At 41.4% G+C, this 21,439-nt stretch overlaps 1 protein-coding gene across 1 annotated transcript in view; it reads right to left on the reverse strand.

Annotated features, from left to right (window-relative positions):
* LOC308400861 (LHFPL tetraspan subfamily member 6 protein) overlaps window positions 1–20,657 on the reverse strand; it is a 47,618-nt gene extending 26,961 nt beyond the window's left edge. The window contains exons 1-2 of the mRNA XM_080888882.1: window positions 20,369–20,657; window positions 18,988–19,499 (exon numbers count right to left, since the gene is read on the reverse strand). Of these exons, the coding sequence (XP_080745008.1) occupies window positions 18,988–19,372 (385 nt within the window). The 5' untranslated portion in view covers window positions 19,373–19,499; window positions 20,369–20,657. The remainder of the gene's footprint in view (window positions 1–18,987; window positions 19,500–20,368) is intronic.
* Between the last annotated feature and the right edge of the window lie 782 nt (window positions 20,658–21,439).

Below are 21,439 nucleotides of genomic sequence, written 5' to 3' on the forward strand. Positions count from 1 at the left end.
CTGAAAAACAACCAACAGTGTAAGAATGAAACCATCTTGTGGAAGGAAGTGTGAACCCACCTCTGGAGAGAAATCTTCAAACCAATTTACCCAACCCTGGTGGCCAGATGGGAAGGCGGAATATGCGTTATGATATGAAGACGAAACATTTGGACTCTGCGATTACACGTCATGCATTAAATGGTGTTACACCTCACATCTAAGGAAATATAACTGTTGGTTAAGTTGTTTTAGTGATGACAAAAAACAAAAACTAATAAAAACGATCAAAGGCAGGATGGAATTTGACGTTCCAATTAGTAATCTGTTCACATGAGAGCCTCTCATGGAGCTCTACAGATCGCAGGAGCCTACAGTAGATTAAATGCATTATGTAGCAACTCATATCTGTGTCAAGACGCAAGGAGTGATAGAGAATCAGCACCAGCCCTGACATCTGTGACTGATTACAACTTGTAATGTTCCAGTGATAAATGTGTGAACACGAGGCGGTGATGAATATAACACTGTTCCCCAAGGAAGAGGGACCTTTCATTACATGTCTTATTACTGTCTCTTCCTACTGATGGCTTAATTGATCCTTATGGGCCAACAAACAACCCCCTCCTCCATCCATCCACAGAATATGATACTCAATGCAAGGAGAAAAAAAACCCCCCAACCACAGTAGCTTTTAACCCAACAAGCCCCTTTGTTCATCATTCAATTACAGCGCTTTAAGGCAGTGAGCCTCGTGTAATATTGAGTAGTTGCTAGACCATAAAGGTGAATGCAGCATTTTATCGCATACTTTAATTTATATTGGCCATAACTAATTTTTCTCCAGAACAGAAACCATGGAAATAGTGCCACTGGTCTGATTGGCATGTCCTACTGCCAGAGCTTCCTCTGCTGTGGTGCGTGCTAAACTGAGCGCCTTCATGGATGAATTCAGAGGAGAAATGCAAAGCATGGAAGAATAGCGCTCCTTTCTGCCCACAGAGGTTGACCATGGCCATATGCTGCAGCTTATTATTCTGCTGTCTTCCATTGTATTTATAGCAAGGGGAACTTGATTTAGATCTGCTCCATGTGGTGATTTGCTGTAGGGATGGGTGCCACATCTTCCGCTCTTCTATATAATCTCCCCTTTCTCTGCTTACTGGCCTTTATTTAAAGATAGTAAGTGAGATAGCAGTGCATCGTTTTTCTCGCTCCGTCTTTCTTTGACACCAGCTGCTGCTGTGCACTTTATGATGCTGGTTGGGAGAAAATGAGAAGGGGGGGGGATAAAAAAGAATCCCTCCCACTTTCTCTGGTGGTATGCAAAGATTCCACAGGCGGCCTCCAGAGCCCCTATCCTTCCACAACCCTCCCCCAGCCTCGGCTTCCATCAACCTTCAGTGGCCTCTGAAAGAGCGGGGTAAAGAGTGGAGGTAACAGAGCTGGGGTCTAAGGCAAAGAAGAGGAACAAGCGTATTAAAAAACAGCTTCACAGTTGACGTCAACGGCTGCATCATATATAGATGTGCAGCAGGGTTTCCAAGGATTTGTTCCCACAAAGGTAACAAGTGTGGGTGGCAATTTCTTTCATATAAATACACTCTTTGGAAATGTAGGGCAGGATAGCCAAGCTGCCAAAACACGATTTTGTGATCTAATGAAGTCTTCATATAGGCGCTGTCGATAAAAAAAAATAGACTAGTGAAATAAAATTCTGTCCGTTTCTGACCATTTTTGCAGGACAGGCACGAGCCCATTTCAACTGTAATTACATTTTAGAGGAGATCATAATACCTCCTAATGGGAGGGAAAGTCATTACAATGGACAACTGGTAATGTGATCGTCTACCCATGACTGACACTCAATTCAAATCTTTCTTTAAATGCCCTTATTTCATTACCCTCTAATGTATTCTTTACTCAGTGTGCCGGTGCAGAGAGAAGTGGGAGAGATGAGGGAAGGGACGGTTAAAGATGAGCTTCTATCTCAAATGCCTCATTTCATGGTTATTTTTCTGCTGAAAAAAAGTTCAAACTGGGGAAATTCTAATCTGATAATCAGTATCTGGCTGGTGCTGAAACAGGCAGCTTGTCTCCTTTGCCTCACTGTTAAGCCATCACGTTTACTAAAGCTGTATTTGACTTCCACTTGAAAGGAACAAACAGTGAGCTCGGCCTGTAGCAGCTTTGTCAGGGGCAACATGTCATTCATTTTGCCACAATTGCAAGACTTTCTGAGTGTACTTGCCAGAGTAAACAACTTACCATAAGGCTGACCGTCTGTCTTCAGCAGAAGGCAAGAACTATAACATTGTGCTCTGCACAGTTGGAACAAAAAACAGCAGCAAGGCTGTGTTCAGTTCTATTTCTTTTAAGAAAAATCGGAAATTGTTCACGGTAAGCTGTTTGTAGTTAAGAGAAGGAACAAAATGTTTAAGAATTTAAGAAAATTAACCGTGCAAAATGACTGTGCAAAATGTTTCATCTGCTGTTTTCTAAAGATGTAGAGTCACATAGTGCTGCTATAACAGGCTGTAAAAGCCTCTGGCTACGATCCAGTGGGTGCATTCTGTGACAGTACACACAATGCACCTATTGGACTGTAGTTTAGTGTGCATTGTGCGGAAGAAAACATAAACAAACAAGCACACAAATGACTTGCAAACAGTTCTTTGTCTTCCTAGAATCTTTGTGTAATGGAGAGCAAACACGGATGGGGAACATCTTTGGATGTTTCTGCACCATCTGCAAGTGTTTGCATAACTGGAAGACTGATTGTTTGCTCTAACCTGTCAATATGGTGATGCCAGGACTGAAATATACAGGAAGAAAATTTTAAAAATACATATATATATTCAACATTGTTTGAGCAAACATGTATGTGTGATGTGTGAGCAGCTTCCAAAACAAACAGAAGACAAACATGACAACAGGAAACTGCACAAAGAGCACAGCTAGTGAAATTTCCCATGCTATTCGCTCATCATCACCTCAGTGTGATGCAGTATCACACCGGCTTGTTTCCTCTGAAGAAGCTGGAGGGGATGGCCCTTTTCTGCGCAGGGAGAGAGGACAATCTTCACTTATTTTCAAAAGCTCACCGACACGTGGGAAGATACGGGCCACTGCTTCAGTGACCACCTGGAGACCAGATGAAGGCTCCGGGGTTTAGCATCCCTTGCATATGCAAGCGCAACAGGATAGGCATGAGGATGGTCTCACGCCTGTAGCCTGTCTTGAAGACGAATGAAGCGGTGGTGCTGGGCCTTGGGGCCTCACTGTGGGTACCTCACTGTTGGGCTGGTAGATTAGGTCTGGATCGCACTTGACATGCCACGGGAGAAAACAATTGGATGGAGGGGAAAGAGAGGGGAGAGGTTTCTCTACTACAAAGTGGAGCAGCTACCGTGTGATTATGTCCTTGTTTATAAAGATATTATATAAGGTATATTTAATCCTTGCAAGTCAAGTAACCGATCGTTTAATAAACAAGATCTGAAATACATTTATTAGATAAAACTATTAGCTTTTAAATCGTATTTTCTCTGGTTAATATCAGTGTGAATGGAATATACTTAAGTAATGGCTGTTGAACAAAACAAAAAGCCTTACCTATGTTAAGCTTTCATTTGTGCTGTTTAGGCCATTAGAAATAATAATAATAATAGATTGCCTTTCTAAGTGTTTTATATTATCATTGGAGAGACCACATTAGCAGCCACTCAAGTGACAGCAGCCTATTTTCCCCTGCTCATTTCGCCACCCCCACCTACTACTCCTTCCCTGGAGATATATAGCCAGCCATATACATGCCAATGAATCACACTCCTGCTCTGCACACACAAGTTGCCCTTGGTTAGGTGTTACTTATCAAGCTCAAGGTCTAACACTGGGGTAATTATCACAAAGAGCTGAGCCATGGGAGCATGTTAGACGATGATATGTTTAGCTAAGGTGTAAGGAGGGGGGGGGGGGGGCTCTTTAATTGCCAGGCACAGACTGTAAGATCAATCATTTGTTGGATTTTTAAGACAAGAGACAAAAGAGGAAGGTCAATGGCTGAATGTGACAGAGAGATAATGCTTCACGTGAAGAATGCGGAGCGAGATGTCTGCAAAGCCACTGAAAGAAACAATGTAGAACAAATGAGAGTAAACAGTGAGGCAACAAATGCTCCATAATTACCTCAAGTATCAAATAGTGGTGTGCCTGTTGTTCATGAGAGGATGAAGATCTCTTTTCAGAGATCAATAAGTCCTACAGAAGCCTGGGCCTCTGGTGGAGTCTCCACCCTCCTCTCTTCCCACAATTCCCACTAGCTCCGTGTTTAACTGCCCACAGGGCTAGTTTAGGGGAGGAGGGCGAACTCGAAACAACAATGCTTAGAGCTAGGACACTAGTGAGCTTCCAGCTGGCAGATCCAAGCTTTGATCATGATTACAGATTACTGTGGTTCAGGGCAGGTGTCTTCCTGAGTAAGCGACACCCTGCTGAGGGCCCATCAATAAGCAGTGGGAAGAAAGACTGTTTGAATGGTATGCCTCAACAACTACAAAACCTTTCAACCACTGATACTGCTGTACAAGCTGGCTACTTTAAAATGTTTTGTTGCCTTCTAAGAAAGAGGATGCTTGTGAAAACCCAGGGTACCTTATGGGTAGATTTCAAAAAGGAAACTCTTTTTTTCTATGAAGGAAATCACAAACTTTTGCCCAAAGGAGTCTATAAAAACCACACCCAAGTTACTCTGTCCCATTTATGTATCTGTTTGTCAAAGCACACAGATTTTTACTTTGCGGTCCACGGCAGTTGCTGTTTGAAGCTTGTATTTTAGCATACGCGTTTTTCTTTAAGCTGAATGTGCATACCACCTCCAAGCACCAGTTGTTAGAAACCAGCCAACGACTGCACAACAAAAAGTGCTCAGCTCATCTCGAGCGTTTCACTTTCAATGTCTTGGAGAAGCTGAGGATCGACCTGTAACCATATATTTGCCAACTGTCTATAGTGTAAGCTTTCCTTTGTGCTGAAAGTGTGCAGAAATGTCAAGAAGTGAGAGACAAACACCAGCACATGAAAGCCTCAAACCCATGGGAATGCAATCTTTTAAAGCAAAAAGCTCCTTGATTTCTTTAGAAACCTTGTAATGTCACATTGTTTGTTTCTACACTTATCCCTCTTATTAAAATATATATTTTAAACCCTGCATTCACTGTAAAAACCTATTAATGATTCAGTCAGTTAGTTATTGAGTACACAGTGAAACCCTTTATGTTGTTTTTAAGTTAATTAATTAAGCAAAATGTCAAGTAACAGTTTTCATATTAGCAAACATGATGCCAGAGTAAACAGCAGGATTTTCACTACCGGTAGAAGACCTGGGTGCGGCACCTTAGCATTTTTTTTCATGGCGCCAAAGCTAAATGAACAGAAAAAAATATGTTAAGACATGTTTTGCTGTTATTTATCAAGTCAAATGCTTCTGTGCTTTCATTTGCTGTACCAAAGTATTACCATATGAAGGAGTTAGGCATGCTATCCACAGACACACAGCAACAATGGTGAACTAAGGATTAAACAATACTCATGACTAACATGTTTGATTTTTCTGATGATTTCAGGAGAGGTCATTACAGTATCATAATTCTGGTGTTTATATTACTGATATTCAAATTTATTTAGGATATTCAGATATATATTTTTCAAATTTCCTTTTGAAAGTCTGAATATTATGAAAGCTCATTGCTTTTAAAGGTACTTGTATTTTGTATTGTACCACTGACATAAAATGACCATAAAGTTATAACATTGTCGTTGTATTATTTTATTAATATTATGTAATCTAAACAAAAGTATTTACTATATCAGGCATCTTTTTTTTTACTATATTAACTGAACCACATCCAACAATTCTATCAACATCAAAATACACACAAGTAAAAGTCCACTGCATAATTTACAACATCTTCAACAAAGCAGTATGTGAGCCACCCGATTTTAATCAAGAGGTGCAGCTCTTGGTGCGCAATCTAATCCAAAAGTCACTCTAACCATACAGGAAGCACCTGCCAAGATACATAATAAAAATCCTACTCAAATCCTCGAGGACATTTCCAGCGCAGATGAGCTGCAAGTGAGTCCACATGCTTTTCAGCTGTTTCTCTACTTTCACTGCCAGGCAAAGTGATGTCTAGCTCATTTCTAAGTACACTGCCCAAGAAAGTGGAGGCTAAATGATTGCAGAGCACCAGACACATCGGAGGCTAGAGAAGAAGATGCAGAGATAATAACGGACATTTACCGCCTAAAACCCAGTGGGGTATTGCAGGGTCTCTGTGCACTGCACAGCTGTCTCTGCTTTTATTGCTATTTTGTGCACGCAGCCTTTGTCAGTTTACCAGCTATCTTACCGAATAACCTTGATGTTAGTGCTGTATGTGGCTGATGTTCAGTGTAAATACTGAATGACCGATGTCAAACTCACCTTTCTCTGTAATAGCCATCAGTGCCGCCTCACTTTGGAGAGGTTATGCAGTTATAGAGGCAGAAAAAAACAATTTAAGGCAACATATCTTTCATGAACAAGCTGACTGAGAAAGAAAGATGTCAGTATAGCTTGAAAGCAAACATCAGATATCAAGCTGGCAATCAAAACGGTACAACCTACGCTTTGTCCAACTACTCTCTGACTGACAGTCTGCACAGTGTTATCAGCAGGCCGGAGCACCTCTGACTTCTCAGCTCCTATTATCTCTCTTTTGCACATGACGAGCCATTCAGCTTCCATCATGAGTATGACTGAGTGCTCTGTTTGTGGAAAAAAAAACCCACCCACACTCTGGCCAGCCACTTACTCTGTGGTTATCTTCCAGTGTCAGATGGGAAGGCACATCATGGTCAGACTAAAACATGTTGAGCAGAACAGCTTTGGAACATTTTAATATTTGATCGAGCAGCTCTCAAAGAAAGTCAGTCAGAATTGTCTTTAATCTTTGTAGTTTTACCCTGGAATAATCACATCCAATGCATGCTTTGTAAACGAGCCAAATTCAATTTAAGATGCTCGACTAAGAAAGCCATATCTTTAGCTTTCTCGCATTTATGTGGTCTGGCTAAAAGACAGGAGGCAGGAAGAGGAGCTGCCCTGAGGGGAATGCCAACAAAGGACTGGCATTAAGTAGCACTATCAGGACAGTCACGATAGTGACATGTTCTATAATATTCAAGTCTTAGCTGGCGGTGCACGAGATAAGTAGATTTGAGTGATATCTCTGGCAGTGGAGCAATACGGTTCAGCTCCCAAGGGCTTGGCTCCAAATATATAATCACTCCATAATTACAAATCCTCCATTCTGCTTCACCTTAACAGGTGACACCCTTGTTTTTAGCGCTTTGTTAAAAGCTTTCTGGTTTCCTTCCAATTTGCCCATGTAATGGTGACTAAATGGTAGAGACTGACTACAGGGTGTGGAGTCTGTAATGAGGTTTACGTATACACTACTACACAACAGCCTGGAGTTGCCCTGAAATGATGAGACCATCTGAGGGCCTGACATTCTCCCTCCTTTGGCTGCACCAAGTTATAAACAGAATCAGCGGCAAGGCGAATCCTGGTGCAAACCAAACCCCACTGAAAATGAGTCATACATATATAATCTCATTTATGAGAACCAAGCTCTCATTGTTTTTGTGCAGGGACCAAATGGCCCATTACAACTGAGAGAGCATACTTCTCCCATACTGGCTTCTCCTATCTTCTCATAGGGGATCATCTGATTGTTGAGGTTTTCTCTGTACTATTCCAGTACGGAGGCAACTATTATTGTGATTTGGCACCGAACTTCCCTAAAATCCAAAAAATCATGTTCCTGTAAACTGGCTGGTTGCACAAACTCCCACGCACCCTTGAATATCCTCGATCGATGAACTCTAGCTGAGTGTGAAACAGTTGAGATGAAAATTAGCATGTGTGAGGACAAAAGGGTGGAGTGCCCACTCCAGGTAGGGAATGAGTTGTTGCCTCAAGTGGAGGAGTTCAAGTATCTTTGAGTCTTGCTTACGAGTCAGGGGAAAAAAAAGGAGCGGGTAATTGACTGACAGCTTCGTGCAGCATCTGCAGTGTTGCAGAATGCTGTACCCCTCTGTTGTAATACGAAAAGATCTGAATGTAGAAGCAAAGCTGTTGCGTTACCCATCGATCTACATTCCTACCCCTATCTTTGTCCATGAGCTCTGTGCAGTGACCAAACTAAACAAGTTCACCGATACAAGTGAGTTTCCTTCACAGAGTTTTTGGGCTCTCCCTTAGAGATAGCATGAAGAGCTTAGTGATTTAGGAGGGGCTCAGAGCTGCAACTCCTCCACATCAAAAGGAGGCAGTTATGGTTGTTCGGCAATCTGATTAGGATGCTTCTCGGATGCCTCTTGGTTAAGGTGTTTTGGGCACGTTTAACTGGAAGGCGGCCCTAGGGCAGACTGAATGATTATGCCCCTTGGCTTGGGAATTTATATGTATAACATTTGCAAAATAATGTGAAGTAGTTGGATAGAATAGCCCAGACACTTACAGAAAAAAAGATGATACAATTATGTCCTTAGAAATGATTTGAAATGATTACTTCATCTTGTGAGGCTTTATTTAAAATGACAGTCACACACAAAGCAGAAAAATGATGGTGGTCAGTGTTTCCATTATCTTGTAGCTATTCACTGAAGATTGGTGTTTTCATTATGGTGGCTAGTCTATAAAGCCTGAGAATAACACATAGTTAATCATTTCGACTGATCCACACCATCTCCCGCTAGAGACATCAACTCGTGTGCTTGTTCAAGCATTAGCTGGACTATGTGGGCTCAGTCCCAGTGTGGTTCTAAATCAAACCCATGAAAACTCTCTCATGTTGTGACGTAACTTGAGCCAGGTCGCCATTGCCGTGGACCTTGGTGTAGATGGGCTGTTGGGCCTGGGATCAAAACACAGGGGAGTCAGAATGGGTGAGATCCAGAATTAGAGCAGACAGCAAAGTCAAAGAGTATCTTTGTTCCCAAACTCCCTTTGAAAAGGAGCAGAACTCTCAGCTTTCAGTTTTTTTAATCCAAGTATTTTGTGACATTTTGCTTTTTGTTCAACATAAAAGAACAAACAAAAAGAATGCACACGGGTGAAAGAAGAAGAACGTGAAAACAAAAAAAAAATGATGTGAGTAACAGTAATACAGTGCATGAACATAGCAGCAGAGGAGGTGGAGCCCACATGCAGGACACACTGTCTTGCTAATGTTCTCAACTCTTATAACAGGTGAGGAAAGTGATAAGGTATCATGACTAATATCAGTATTCCCCACCAACCTCAAGGCTGTTTGTACACTGCACCTGACCCAACTTGTCACATTGCAACAAGTCCTTGATTTAGCTTCCAATATGAGTTTATCTTTTATAAGAACCTTTCCTTTGTGACACTTTGTGTAAAAGCTGCCAAACCCCAGACGGCTCTTCTGCAGAGCTGTTTTCCATAACAATCCTATATATGGTCACCTCCTGCTGATCTTCATAAACATATACAAATATGGGTAGAGGAGTATTCTGTCCCCTTTATAGCCTCTTCAAACTCTCTCAGAGATGGAAGCTTACTTTGTGCATTCCAGAGACACTGTGTTATGCTTTCAGAGGCTTATTTTGAACCGAGTGGCTCAAAATACAACCAGCCACTATGTCGTATGGTAAACTGAATGGGCGTCCCAGCTTGGGGTCTCTTATTTCAGTCTGCTTTCACAGCCTTTGTCTGCTCGCGGTTAGAATAACTGCCTGAATTCAAGCTTTTTCATGCTGGGCTTTGTTTATGCCTTGCTGTTGTTGCAGTTTCTTTCTCTCTTCTAGGTTCACCTGAAGGCCAGTCAACAAGGTGCCATTTAGCTGTTGAGGCTTGACAACAATCTGCCCAAAGAGGGTAAAAATAGACTTTGAGCGCTGAACGGACTGTAAGCTGGATGGTGGTGGTGTAACTTAACCTGTTTATCTAGCAGACCCCCAACCACTACAAGACTCCGGGGATTTAGACAAATGTTGACCCTCTCTTTCCTCTTTCCCCACTCTTCTCTTCCTATCTCTGTCTTTCCTCTGGTTCTGCACCCCCTGCTGCTGTGGAAACCAGATCAAGTAATGGGAAAATCCCACCCAACTGCTGCTGACCAGCTGGAATGAGAGTCTGGGAAGTAAAGGAAAACTACTTCCACCAAAACACTCAAACCTCAGCAGTCAACACAAGTACAGCCACAGGCCACAAATTGAAGATTATTCTTCAGCTTGTGTCAGCCTTTTAAAAACTGAGGCATGCACACTTTTTCCCTGAGACATAATTTCATGCGGCACAATTACATGGTTGTCATTTTATGATAATGATGGGAGTGACATTTTGCTTATTACTACACCAAGGTGCTTTGGTGATTTTTTCCTGCTTCCAAAAAAAAAAAAAAAAAGAAAGAAAGAAAGAAAAGGAAAAGGAAAAGCCTACACAGCACATTTGACTTATATCGAACACTAAACACACAAACACTCTGTGCAGAGTGTGTATTGGAAAAATCCCTGGATAAATGTGAATTTTAACACAGATAGTATAAAAAAACTGTGAAATTAGTGCAATTTTAACACTTTCTCTTGTGCAGCACAAGTAACTAATAAAAGCCCTTCAACTTAAAATTGTACTGGGGACGGTTAGTGGGCAGAATATATTTACCCCAAATTCCCACCATTCCTTAAGGCAGACAGCAGAGGCAGGCCTAGGACTCAGCAGACAGGACATTACTAAACTCAGTCACATGCAGAGTTATCTACAGACACCCACCAGAAAATAAAAGCATACAAAAAGCAACCTTTCATGCTAAAAAATGTAAAAAAAAAAGAGTCCAATTCACACATGCAACTACAGTCACCATGTCATTAGGTGACATGGTGTACAGGTGACCTCTGTCCTTCTCTGATCTGATCTTCAGCTGCCTTATATGTCATCTTCACCTGTCTTCACATGTGTTTGAGTGACCCACTGAAGTACAGGGTCTGTCCCAGAGCTGTACACTGACCCTGATCTAATTCACCCAGAGACAGTGCTTACACTCTTCCACAAACTGACGGCTCCGGCTTGCCATGCAGCGCTTAATGCTATTTCTGGCCTTTCAGTGATAAAAAAAATGGGAAACGCTTGGGTTCCCTAAGTCAAATTAAATGAGACATCTACAAGTCAAAGGAGGGAATTACTCACTCTGAAATGAATCTTCGCATTGGCTCTTTGAATACGCAAATTTGAAATTTAATGCAGATCCAGTTTGATGGAAAACACACAATTTAGTCATATTTCTTAAGCAAAAATACACTTCTCAGTATTCCTAGCTGCCTTTTTAGTTGTAGAATCATCTCAATACATTGAGCATATATTCTATTTTCTCACCGGCCTGCTATTTGACCTACGCAGCAGCACAAAAGAAGCACTGACCTCACATTCCTCTCACTTGGAAGAACAGGGTATAATTAACTGTAGTGTTAAAGGCATGGTGCCTCTGAGACTGTAAAACAGGGTATGAATACAGAGCAAACTATTTTATCCCATAGGGCTGAGAGCCAATCCATACAATCTATACTTATTCATTTATTCAGCCAACTCATGGCCTCGGTCTCCCTCGGAAACGTCTAACGGGTCAAATGTGGGCTTTTCGTCCTCTTCATCTCCAATTAGACATAGCATGTGGTGATCCAGGTATGTGTTGATGTTTTTCTCTTTGCATTGTCTGCTATTTGTGTTTCTGTTTAAAAGAGTTTACTTTTGTGCCTCCCACTTCAGTATTGCTCACTGTGAGCAAAGACCTGGACGCTGACATCATGCATGCCCTCCACAATGTGTCATCAGTGATACAGAGGAGTGGAGCCTCTACCATCTGTGAAGCATCTGTTTAAGCACTGATTCACCCATTCATGCATACAGTATTCACTGTTTTAGTTGTCAGTGGCAAGGATCTGAGATGTGTTAACAATTACTTTTCTGTGTACTTTGCCCTTTCTCTGAAAACAGAGGAGAAGGTCCCAGAAAATAAACTTTTGATGGTCTAGGACAACAAGTAACAAATATTACACAGTCTGTGTAAACAGGAAATAAAGACGCAAAGTTTCACAACTCGAGGAAGGCAGTGTTGGTAGGTCAATCCACCACTTTGGCCCAGGATGAATAATGGATGGTAACATCATCAAGTGTCATTATTAAGATAAAGCTCTAATTTGTTCAATACCAGAAAACCACATACTGTAACTAATGGCATTTCCATCAGCTCTGGCTGTTAACACACTAAACTACTATGATGAACACTGCACTCTGATTAAGTTAAGTGTTGATTAATAAATTACTCAGTCTATAAAATGCCAGAAAAAGGTTAGGAAATATTGATGTTGATGTGGGCAAGGGTCAAATGAAATGTTTTGTGTAGGCAACAGTGAGGAACAACTACAGCTGTGAGTGGCTGGATAATCTCTGACGTTTCACTTGCTAAATTCCTAAATTAACAATGGATAATTGCTTGACTACCAAAATTGTTGTTGATTTTTTTCTGTAACTCAGCTAATCATTTAATCAACTTATAGTTTAATTGCTAGGAAATTCATTTCCCCAAATCACCAATTCCCTTCCACTCTCAAGCTGCTAGTTGTCTGTTATTACAGCTGCTTCAAAGTCAGACACGAATGCAGACACAGTTATGTTCCCCGCGACAAAAAACAATCTGATATGAAGCACGCCTGCAACTACAGCAGAGAAAACAATGACTTAACAGAGGAATAGACTGAAATAACCCTTCTGTCTGTGCTTTAGTTCCCCAGACTTCCTGTTTGACAAAACCAAATCCCTGTTGATGCTGAGCTTTCCGCTCTTTTCTATCTTTTTTTGTTTTTGCCTCACTCTTTTCTCTTCTAACATTTGTTCACTCTTTCTGTCTTTCTGGCTTGGACCAGGTCCACTATTCGGGTCACTGGTTACTGGCCCAATCCATTTTTTTCATGCTTGTAGCCAACAGCAATGTACAGTGCCGCTGTGAGGAGTAGGAGGAGGCACTCGTGAGAAAGGGATGGAGAAAAAGAGGGGATGGACACAGATGGGTGGACACAAAGTAGATATAGGGGAAAGGTGAAACAGGCGTGATATAGAGAGTTAAAGACTGAGAGCACTGGAAATAATACTGAAGTACCCCCAAATTGAATGGCAGAAAACAAGTTCAGAGAGTGGAGGGTGAATGAAAAAGACAGACCTGAACCCTCCAGACAATAGCCTGCCTGTAGTTCACATGCTACATTTCACTGCTCTTTGACTCCAAACACTCTTACGCTGGTATTAGTGGAGCTTTGAGGCAACAGTGCACTGTGAAAATAGCTGCCGGGCTAAATGAGTGTATTACAGTGTAAGAGTGGTCTTTACTTTAGGTGATCAATCAACCCAGAGGTAGAGACTTCCACTTTATAACCATTAGAGGCCTGAAACATAAGCAGTGAAGAGCAAGACACAGTTCTAAACATCATTACACTAGACTCTTGTCCACAGTGAAAAGTCCTGGCTCCCTCCTCTTAAACATATGCTTTCTCATTAATTTTTTCCAGTGCTTACATGACAGATGAGACACTGCAGTCCATCATCATCAAATCAGACTGGCAGGCCTATGAGGAGGGAGGAATACGGATAGGCTTTGGAAGTAAAAAGGATAACAGTGCATGTCAGGAAATATTTAAATATTGCCCAACCCCCTCCCCTGGAAATGTCTTGTGATCTGACACCATTTACACATGACTGTCAAGAGACACTGTTCCAGACAGAATATTTCCCGGGAAATGCGAGCCCCTCGTGCTAAGCCTCCCTCATATGGATGCGATTTCATTTTGTTGAACCTCTCGAAAATGAGTGCTGGTGGCGAGAGGGGAGTGGAAGCACGCATTCTGGGACTGGGTGGGATCCAGCTGGCAAGAACTCACAAAGCAGCCACAAGGACAAAGCTCCTGGCTGTGCTGGTATGGCTCCAAAACAGGACAACACAAGGCTGTGCCAAATAGCCCTTGGCAAAATTATGAAAGCCATGAAGGCTGCCCATCTGTAATTTATTTACATGTCTTTAAATTTATCACTCATGTCCATGCCCTCCATATACCCTTTGAGCTACACAGGCAGTGCAGACAGAGATGGTAGTAAATGTCATCCAGCCTTGCCAACACACGAGCGGGATACCGTATTAACATGTTATATGTGACAGGTGGGTCACTTCTGTGGAAATGACAGAGCTACTCAAGAAAGTGAGTGAGACAGATCGAGTTGAGTGCATTTGATGTGCTGCTTCATATTCTTCACTGACCGACATTCCACAGCAGTGCGGCCAAAAAGAGTCGCTGGCACAGAGGTTCAAACAGAGCCAATCAACCAGAAAACGAAATGGAGAAGCTATCCTGAAAAGCAACATGGCCAATTATTTGATATCACAGATCAACTGCAGCTTCAGTGGAGGCTGGTGTGGGAAGTATTCAACCAGGACGGTCAACACGTCTGTGCAAACTGCAGAGGCAAGAGTCAACGTGTCGCATGGTTTCCCTCATAAGCACGTCCTTCTGCTAAAACAAACCGGACTAATAAGGTTTCACCAACTTTTGCTATATTCTGTTTGTACTTTCAGTCTATTTGAAGCTTTAGTCTTTTCTTCAGTTCTGCTTTGAAGAAATAAAAAAAAACCCATAAAGAATAAAAATAAAGCTTTGCAAACACTCAAAGGATAAAACATGTCACATAAAATTGCAAGTTTATCATCTCAGTCTGGAAGACCTCACAGGGCAGCGAGGGAACAGTGATGCATTTGAAAAGCCACATTTTTCTGATCTAATTTCATCAAAGAGCTGTCAGAAGCCCGGGCTAACATTTAATGTAATAGACATTAAATGTCTCTAATCAATAATAAATGCTTTTAGCCCATCCCACAGTGATAGCATTGGATTTTCTCCCTCAAACTGTGAAGAGTTCTTCATGGAACAATGACAGATAAAAAAATGAGACTTTATAGATTCCCTGCTGACCACAACTTTCCCTTATAGTAGTGAAAACGCTGCGCTGAGCTATTTCTTGTTTTATATCCCAGGAGACTGTACACCTCAAAGGTCTGCACCCCCTCTGAAACTGTAGCAGTACAAATGAAGTCCCCTATTTCCACCAAACACACTGCCCTGAGAAAGTCCCTGAAAAAGGACAAGCAGAACCTGTCATGCATTATATTGTTTGTCTTGTTGTTTCACCTTCAATTTTAGGACAGAGCAGCTCCCCACACTCTCAATAAAATATAGCTTATACCCACTGGCCTTGAGTTACTATATCTGCTGACATTTTTATCAGCAGTTATAATGACTTCAATCCAGCTGACATTTTCTGCAGGTCGAGGCAATATATCGAGAGATCGCAGGTTATGTTTTGGAACAATGCTTTACCACTGTCACTTTAGCACTTTTTGTTTTTTTATCAACAACTTTTTTATTTGATTGAGTGCCTTAAAATGAAGATATGGCATAGTTTTCTGTCATATAAATGCAGTTCCAGTTATTAACTTGAACTGCAACAAACTGCTATGCTTTGGTCTTAACAATATGTCGGAACTAATACCTTTAAAATAATTACACTTCTTCAAAATCCCCTTTACTGAGCAACAAAGAAATGATAGGAAAGATCATTTTGTATTTTCTTCTTTTACAAGCAACAACAATACTAATCAAGCCTTTGTTATTTCTGAACAAATGTATAACGCCAAGTATTTTCATCAGGTGTGATTAAAAATAGGTTGCTTTCCTCTACTTTGGCATCTCAGCATTGTTTTCCTGCCTATTTTGTAAAATGGTTTTTAGGCTTTTAAGCTATGGTGCAGTTTGGCATCTGGGTATGTCACAAGGTTATTAATCCCTTAAGGCCAGTCACACACACTGCTTGACTTAGTCTGTCTCAGACAAGGTTTTGAGATCTGGACAAAATCCTGATATCGGACCCAATTCAGAGCACATGGCGGAGACTGAAACCTCCAACTTCAATCTGGGCTGAGAGGCAGCCCGAGGCAGGGATTGTGTGCTTTCAGACATCAGTAGATTTTAAACATATTTGAAGTTTTTCAGCGCACAGTCTGCATTGCCTTTGAATGGCACATAGAGTAAGCAAGGCAACATATAAATACAGAGTGACTTTGTTAAAAAAAAAAATAAGTCAATGTTGCAGCCACAAGCTCCAGGCTATTATCAATTATATCCAATATTTACTGATGCTTGGGCAGAGCAGTTATCCAGTCATAGGACTTGTGATTGTTAGTCATTAAGAATTGATACAATACAAAATATCCAAACAAAATTAAATTAAAAACATAAAAACACAACTTATTGTTAGTTTATTTTAGTATGGGGGAAACAGAAAACATTTAAAAGGTACAGAAGATGTTTAAATCATAGCTTTAAAATAGCTTTCTTCCTGCTGTGTCTAGCTCCACTTGAAGCATGCAAAAAAGACAAGGCAAGGCTCTGCGGGGGGGGGGGGAACAAAATCCCCAACAACAAAATCCGAGTCAAGAATCTTAATGTTTGAATCTGTCGTCTGGGCCACAGTCGGTTTAAGTCCCCAACGCTGTATAAGACAAGACGCTACAGTGAACGCAGTGGTTTGGTGCAAGTACAGGATTTATGAACCAGAGCAGTCTCCTGCTCTCATACTTTGACTCCAGCTCTGTTTCCTAGAGGAAATCTGGGCCTCAGCCATTAGCAATTAACAAGCTCTGGAACAACCTTGCCTGTAGTGAGCTGGGAATAAAACGCTGTTATAAGAGGTAAACAACAACACTAGAAACAATAACAGCCATTGTCAAAAGTCTTTCTCTCCAACTAATGAGATAAAGAACTGATTTCTTTCAACTCTAATCCGTTTCATCAGAATGAGATGAATTACAGGAAGATGTAAAGTGGATGGGCTACTCGTGCCTTCTCAGAGGTCCTGGCCTCTCTGGCAAGATGCTCTTCATTAATCAGAATGGCACCGGTATCAGAGAGCGGACCATTAGGCTCACTTCACTTTCGCTGCTTCACAAACTGTCCTTGCTCTGGCTAATCACTGATATTTGATCACACTTTTCGGCACCTTCTGCAGCTGTTCTGCTGCAGATCTTTATTTCTCAGCCAGGTTCTCAGTTAATGAGAAGTGAATGCTCGGTGTTTCAGTCATCAGGTATTTTCCGTCCTCTCTCTCTCCCTCTCAACTTCCCCTCCCTGCCTGGATATTTCAACACTTTGTTAGCGATAAAAGACAATACATGGTGCAGCCCACTGAGTTTCCCCAGTTGTGTCACTTCCAATTAGCCCTTCTGAGACATCTCTGCCCTTTGGCTCACCAGTATTCGAGTTAAAAAAGATCTGATCTTCGTTGTATTGCGTGCTGCCTTGCTTCACTCTCCCACTGTCTAAATTCATGCATGTCTGGATTTGTGAGTCTATGAAAGAGAGAAATCGCAAGAAAGACAGACGGGGAATTTTTAATCCTATAACCAGAAATAGCAGCTTGCTGTAAGGCTCCACGTATGGGGCTGCTGTGAACTTAAAAGGAGCTTTCCTTGTATAAAGGTACACATTTCTGAATAAAGCAGCAAGCCTTCACCTTAATCATCTTCCATATTATACATCATTAATACCGATGTTCTTAAGTAGCTAAGCTTTTTAGAACTGGGACATGGCATGTTGTGGTGGCCCTCTGTAGATTTATCCCTCAGGAAAAAACCTGGCAGCTCTGTCAAATCTGCCCGCAACCTGCTTCTATGTCACATCACTTTTTGAAGCCAAAGTGAAGTGGTGGGGATTGTAAACAGCAGAGTGGTGAGCCACAGTATGTGAGCAAACGTTTTTGAGCTAATGAGAGGACTGGAACGCCGCAGCTTCTTAAACTAGGGCAGAGAAACTCGCAGTTTCAGTGGAAGACTTCCCTCAGACCTCACGTCCCGGGAGTACACATGAGCAAAACCAACAGCACAAACAAACAAAACTGGTGCTGTGCGAAACAGTGTCCACTTAGCGGAATCAAACAAACAGCCAACAACAGGACGTTTTCAGGGCCAACGTTGCAGTGAGGACGGGACTCTGTCTTTACAAAAAACAGTGCCGGAGGTTTCATTTAAACTTTAGGGGCACAGAAGAGAAAGTGTGGGTATAATTTCAAAAGTCAAACTACAAAAAGAAGACATAAAATTGATACCAAATGTTGACTTCACAGAAACAAGCACGGGAAAAACAACTGATCATAGTAAAATAAAGGAAAGTATATTAAAATCCACATTTTCATTATATAATTGATTCAGCATATTCACACACCTCCTCTAATTGGACCAAAGCTGTACATGGCCAAAAGGCACTCAGAATTCATGTGATGATGTTAATATTTCAGTTTTTGCCACTTTTTGACACATTTTTACAAAAAATCAGTTCAATTCCAAACCGCAATGAGTAGATAGTGGGTAACTTTTACTATATTAAATGTAAGTAAGTATTAAGACCAAGATATCGGGGATGGTTTTTCGTTTCCTATGCAACGAGTATCGGAGGAAGTAACAGCTTAACTGGACTGAATGCAGGTTTGCTGGCCAAGAAAAGTATTGAGATTTCTATACTGCCTTGTTTCCTCGCTGATGCGCCTGCAAATGGGTTTGAGCCAAATCTGACGAGAAGTTAATTAAAGGCATTACATCCTTCATAATCTCTATAAACATCTACATCTCAGGAGTTTACAGAGGCTCTTTAAACCATCTTTCAACAGAAAGCAAACCGTAACAAATGAGTGATCTGTTCACTTTTCATAACTGCAGTCAGAGCTTCTGCGTTGCATGCCAGCAGTCACAGCCCAGTGAGCACATTGTAGAGTTGGGCTCAGAGTTGGCTGCAGGTACGAGCATGCACAAACGCACACAGACGAACACACACACGCATATAAATACTCACCACCAACAAACTGAATACCGCCAGCCACGCGACCGATTGTACGTGAGATGAGGTCAGAGATGCAGCAGCCCATGAGAGCTGTGAGCGCCACCAGCAGGAGGAGGCCACATCCCACGCCTGTCACCACAGTACAGATCCTCCATTCAAGACTCGGGATGCCGTGGAAGGAGGCGTACCTCCCACACTGCTCCAGCATCACCGTGGTCTGGCTCTCTTCATCCCTCACTGGGTAGGAGCAGCGACGGAAAGTGCCAAAGGACACTGGCTTGTCCATCTGTATTCCCAGCAGCCAATAGGGCATGAAGAAGCCAACACAGGAAGCAGCAGCGCACAGCAGGGACAGCAGGGCCCAGATAACACCCGTACATGTCAGACTAGACGCCATGGTAAACAGTCTGCAAATGGTTCACACTGAACTAACAGCAGTTATATGAGCAGTTGCTATGTTGTGGGAAGTCTTGCAGTGAGCATTTAACACTAGCAGCCTTCACCTCCTCAGTGACTCCGGGTTCCTGTCAAGAGGAAGAGAAACATCCAAACTGAGCACTGACCAGACAAATCATCTGTGTGAACAAGTTGCTGACTTTGACATGTGACCCTGAAAACAAGAAATGTGTTCCCCGATCTTTATAAATGGATCACTAACACAAGCAGAGGAAAAGAATCACAGACAGGAGAAAAATCAGGGGAATAAAGACCTTCAATTATGACATCATCAGGCAGTTATTCTCTAATCAGGTCTTTTGCATGATTGTTAATTAGTAAGAAGTGTTTTTAAAAGTCCTCAGCTAAACTGGGAACTTAGTAGAATAGACTAAAGTAGACTAAAATGACACATTTCTGAATTGTGATTTAAATAGATTTAAGATCTAAGAGGAAAAACAGTCACCGATCATATTCATTTAGTCAATAATTAATCCAAGTTTGATGAACTAAAGGCTGGCTTATTCTCCATCTCACTTATTACTCTTGGGCTTCTTTGTTTATTACATATAGGAATTCATTGAAGATATATATAATAAGAAAGTAAATATGAATGCTAATTAGTACATCCTATAATTGGAACAACTGGGATAACTCAGAATAACTCAAATTTAGTTTGATATTTAAAATAGAGCTAATCCCTATAATAAACTTTAAACTTAAGCTACAAACAGTATTATATCGTAACTGACTATGACCCATACTCACAAAATCAGTAGAATTTGGATGCTTAGTACAGGAAACATAGTTCAAGTGTCTTCATGAGCCGCCACTTCTAGAACATAGTGATTTTTTGCTAGGGGTGACCTTAAGGAACACATTATCGCAGTGCCTACACTATCGGAATGAAAAGAATGAAAACAGGGCAAACACAGGGGGAAAGCAGAGGAAAGCTTACATGTTGGGAGACCTCCGAAATTAGGTGCGCTCGGTGTGCACTGAGAGCTTGTTTCCATCTGCAGACTCCAGCTGTGTTGGATCTTAAAGCAAACTTTTCTTCAGACGAGGGAAAAATGCAGAAGAAATGCGTTCGGTCCTGGAATGTAAATCCAAAAAGTGACTGCAGAATTGGCTCATGAATCACTTCGTGCTCGTCAATATATGTAACTGAAAGGATGATCAATTATTTACTCCTGTGCGGGCGCACAAATGTGCGGTGCAGTCTGACTTAACTCCCGTTTCCACATTCCTCCTCCTCGGAGAGAGAGAGAGAGAGAGAGCGAGCGAGCGAGCGAGGGAGGGCTGGATGGGGGCGGGTCCATAAAACACTCTCAGGAGGCGACCATCAATCACACAAATCTGGACTCGCCGCTACTATCGCTCCTACAGGCTCCTGGTGCATTCACTGACCCTTTGAAAATGATGCACGTTCTCGTACTAAATCCTTCGGGATGCTCAAGATAACGAAAAGCTGTCAGTGACTTTCATGTTAAAATGTTTACCACATCTAGCTTTGCATTTGGTTAGGTAACCTCAAATTCAGGTAAATTAATTCAATATTGACTGACATTGTATGTCAGTATTTGCACTGGACATCCTTAAGGGAGAGTTTAAGGAGCATTGCACATGTATAACTGTTTGTGTGTGTATATATATATATATATATATATATATATATATATATATATATATATATATATATATATATATATATATATGTGTGTGTGTGTGTGTGTGTGTGTGTGTGTGTGTGTGTGTGTGTGTGTGTGTGTGTGTGTGTATTACACTCTTTTTCATAGAATTATGGTGTACATATTTTTTCGTAATGCAATTTGCACTACTGCCTATAGTGTCAGTCTCACTATTATTGTTTTTTTTTTTAATCTAGCTGAATTCGGATATTTGTGATGCATCTTTCATTTAAGACAAACCTGAGAGTTGGCTGCACCTTTCTAAAAACTCTACCTGGAAGTTTGTCTTTCTTTGAAAGTTTGTGTTAGATATTTCAAGCAAATCTTTTATTATTTTC

This window comes from Rhamphochromis sp. 'chilingali', assembly GCF_963969265.1.
Source record: "Rhamphochromis sp. 'chilingali' genome assembly, chromosome: 8".
NCBI lineage: Eukaryota > Metazoa > Chordata > Actinopteri > Cichliformes > Cichlidae > Rhamphochromis > Rhamphochromis sp. 'chilingali'.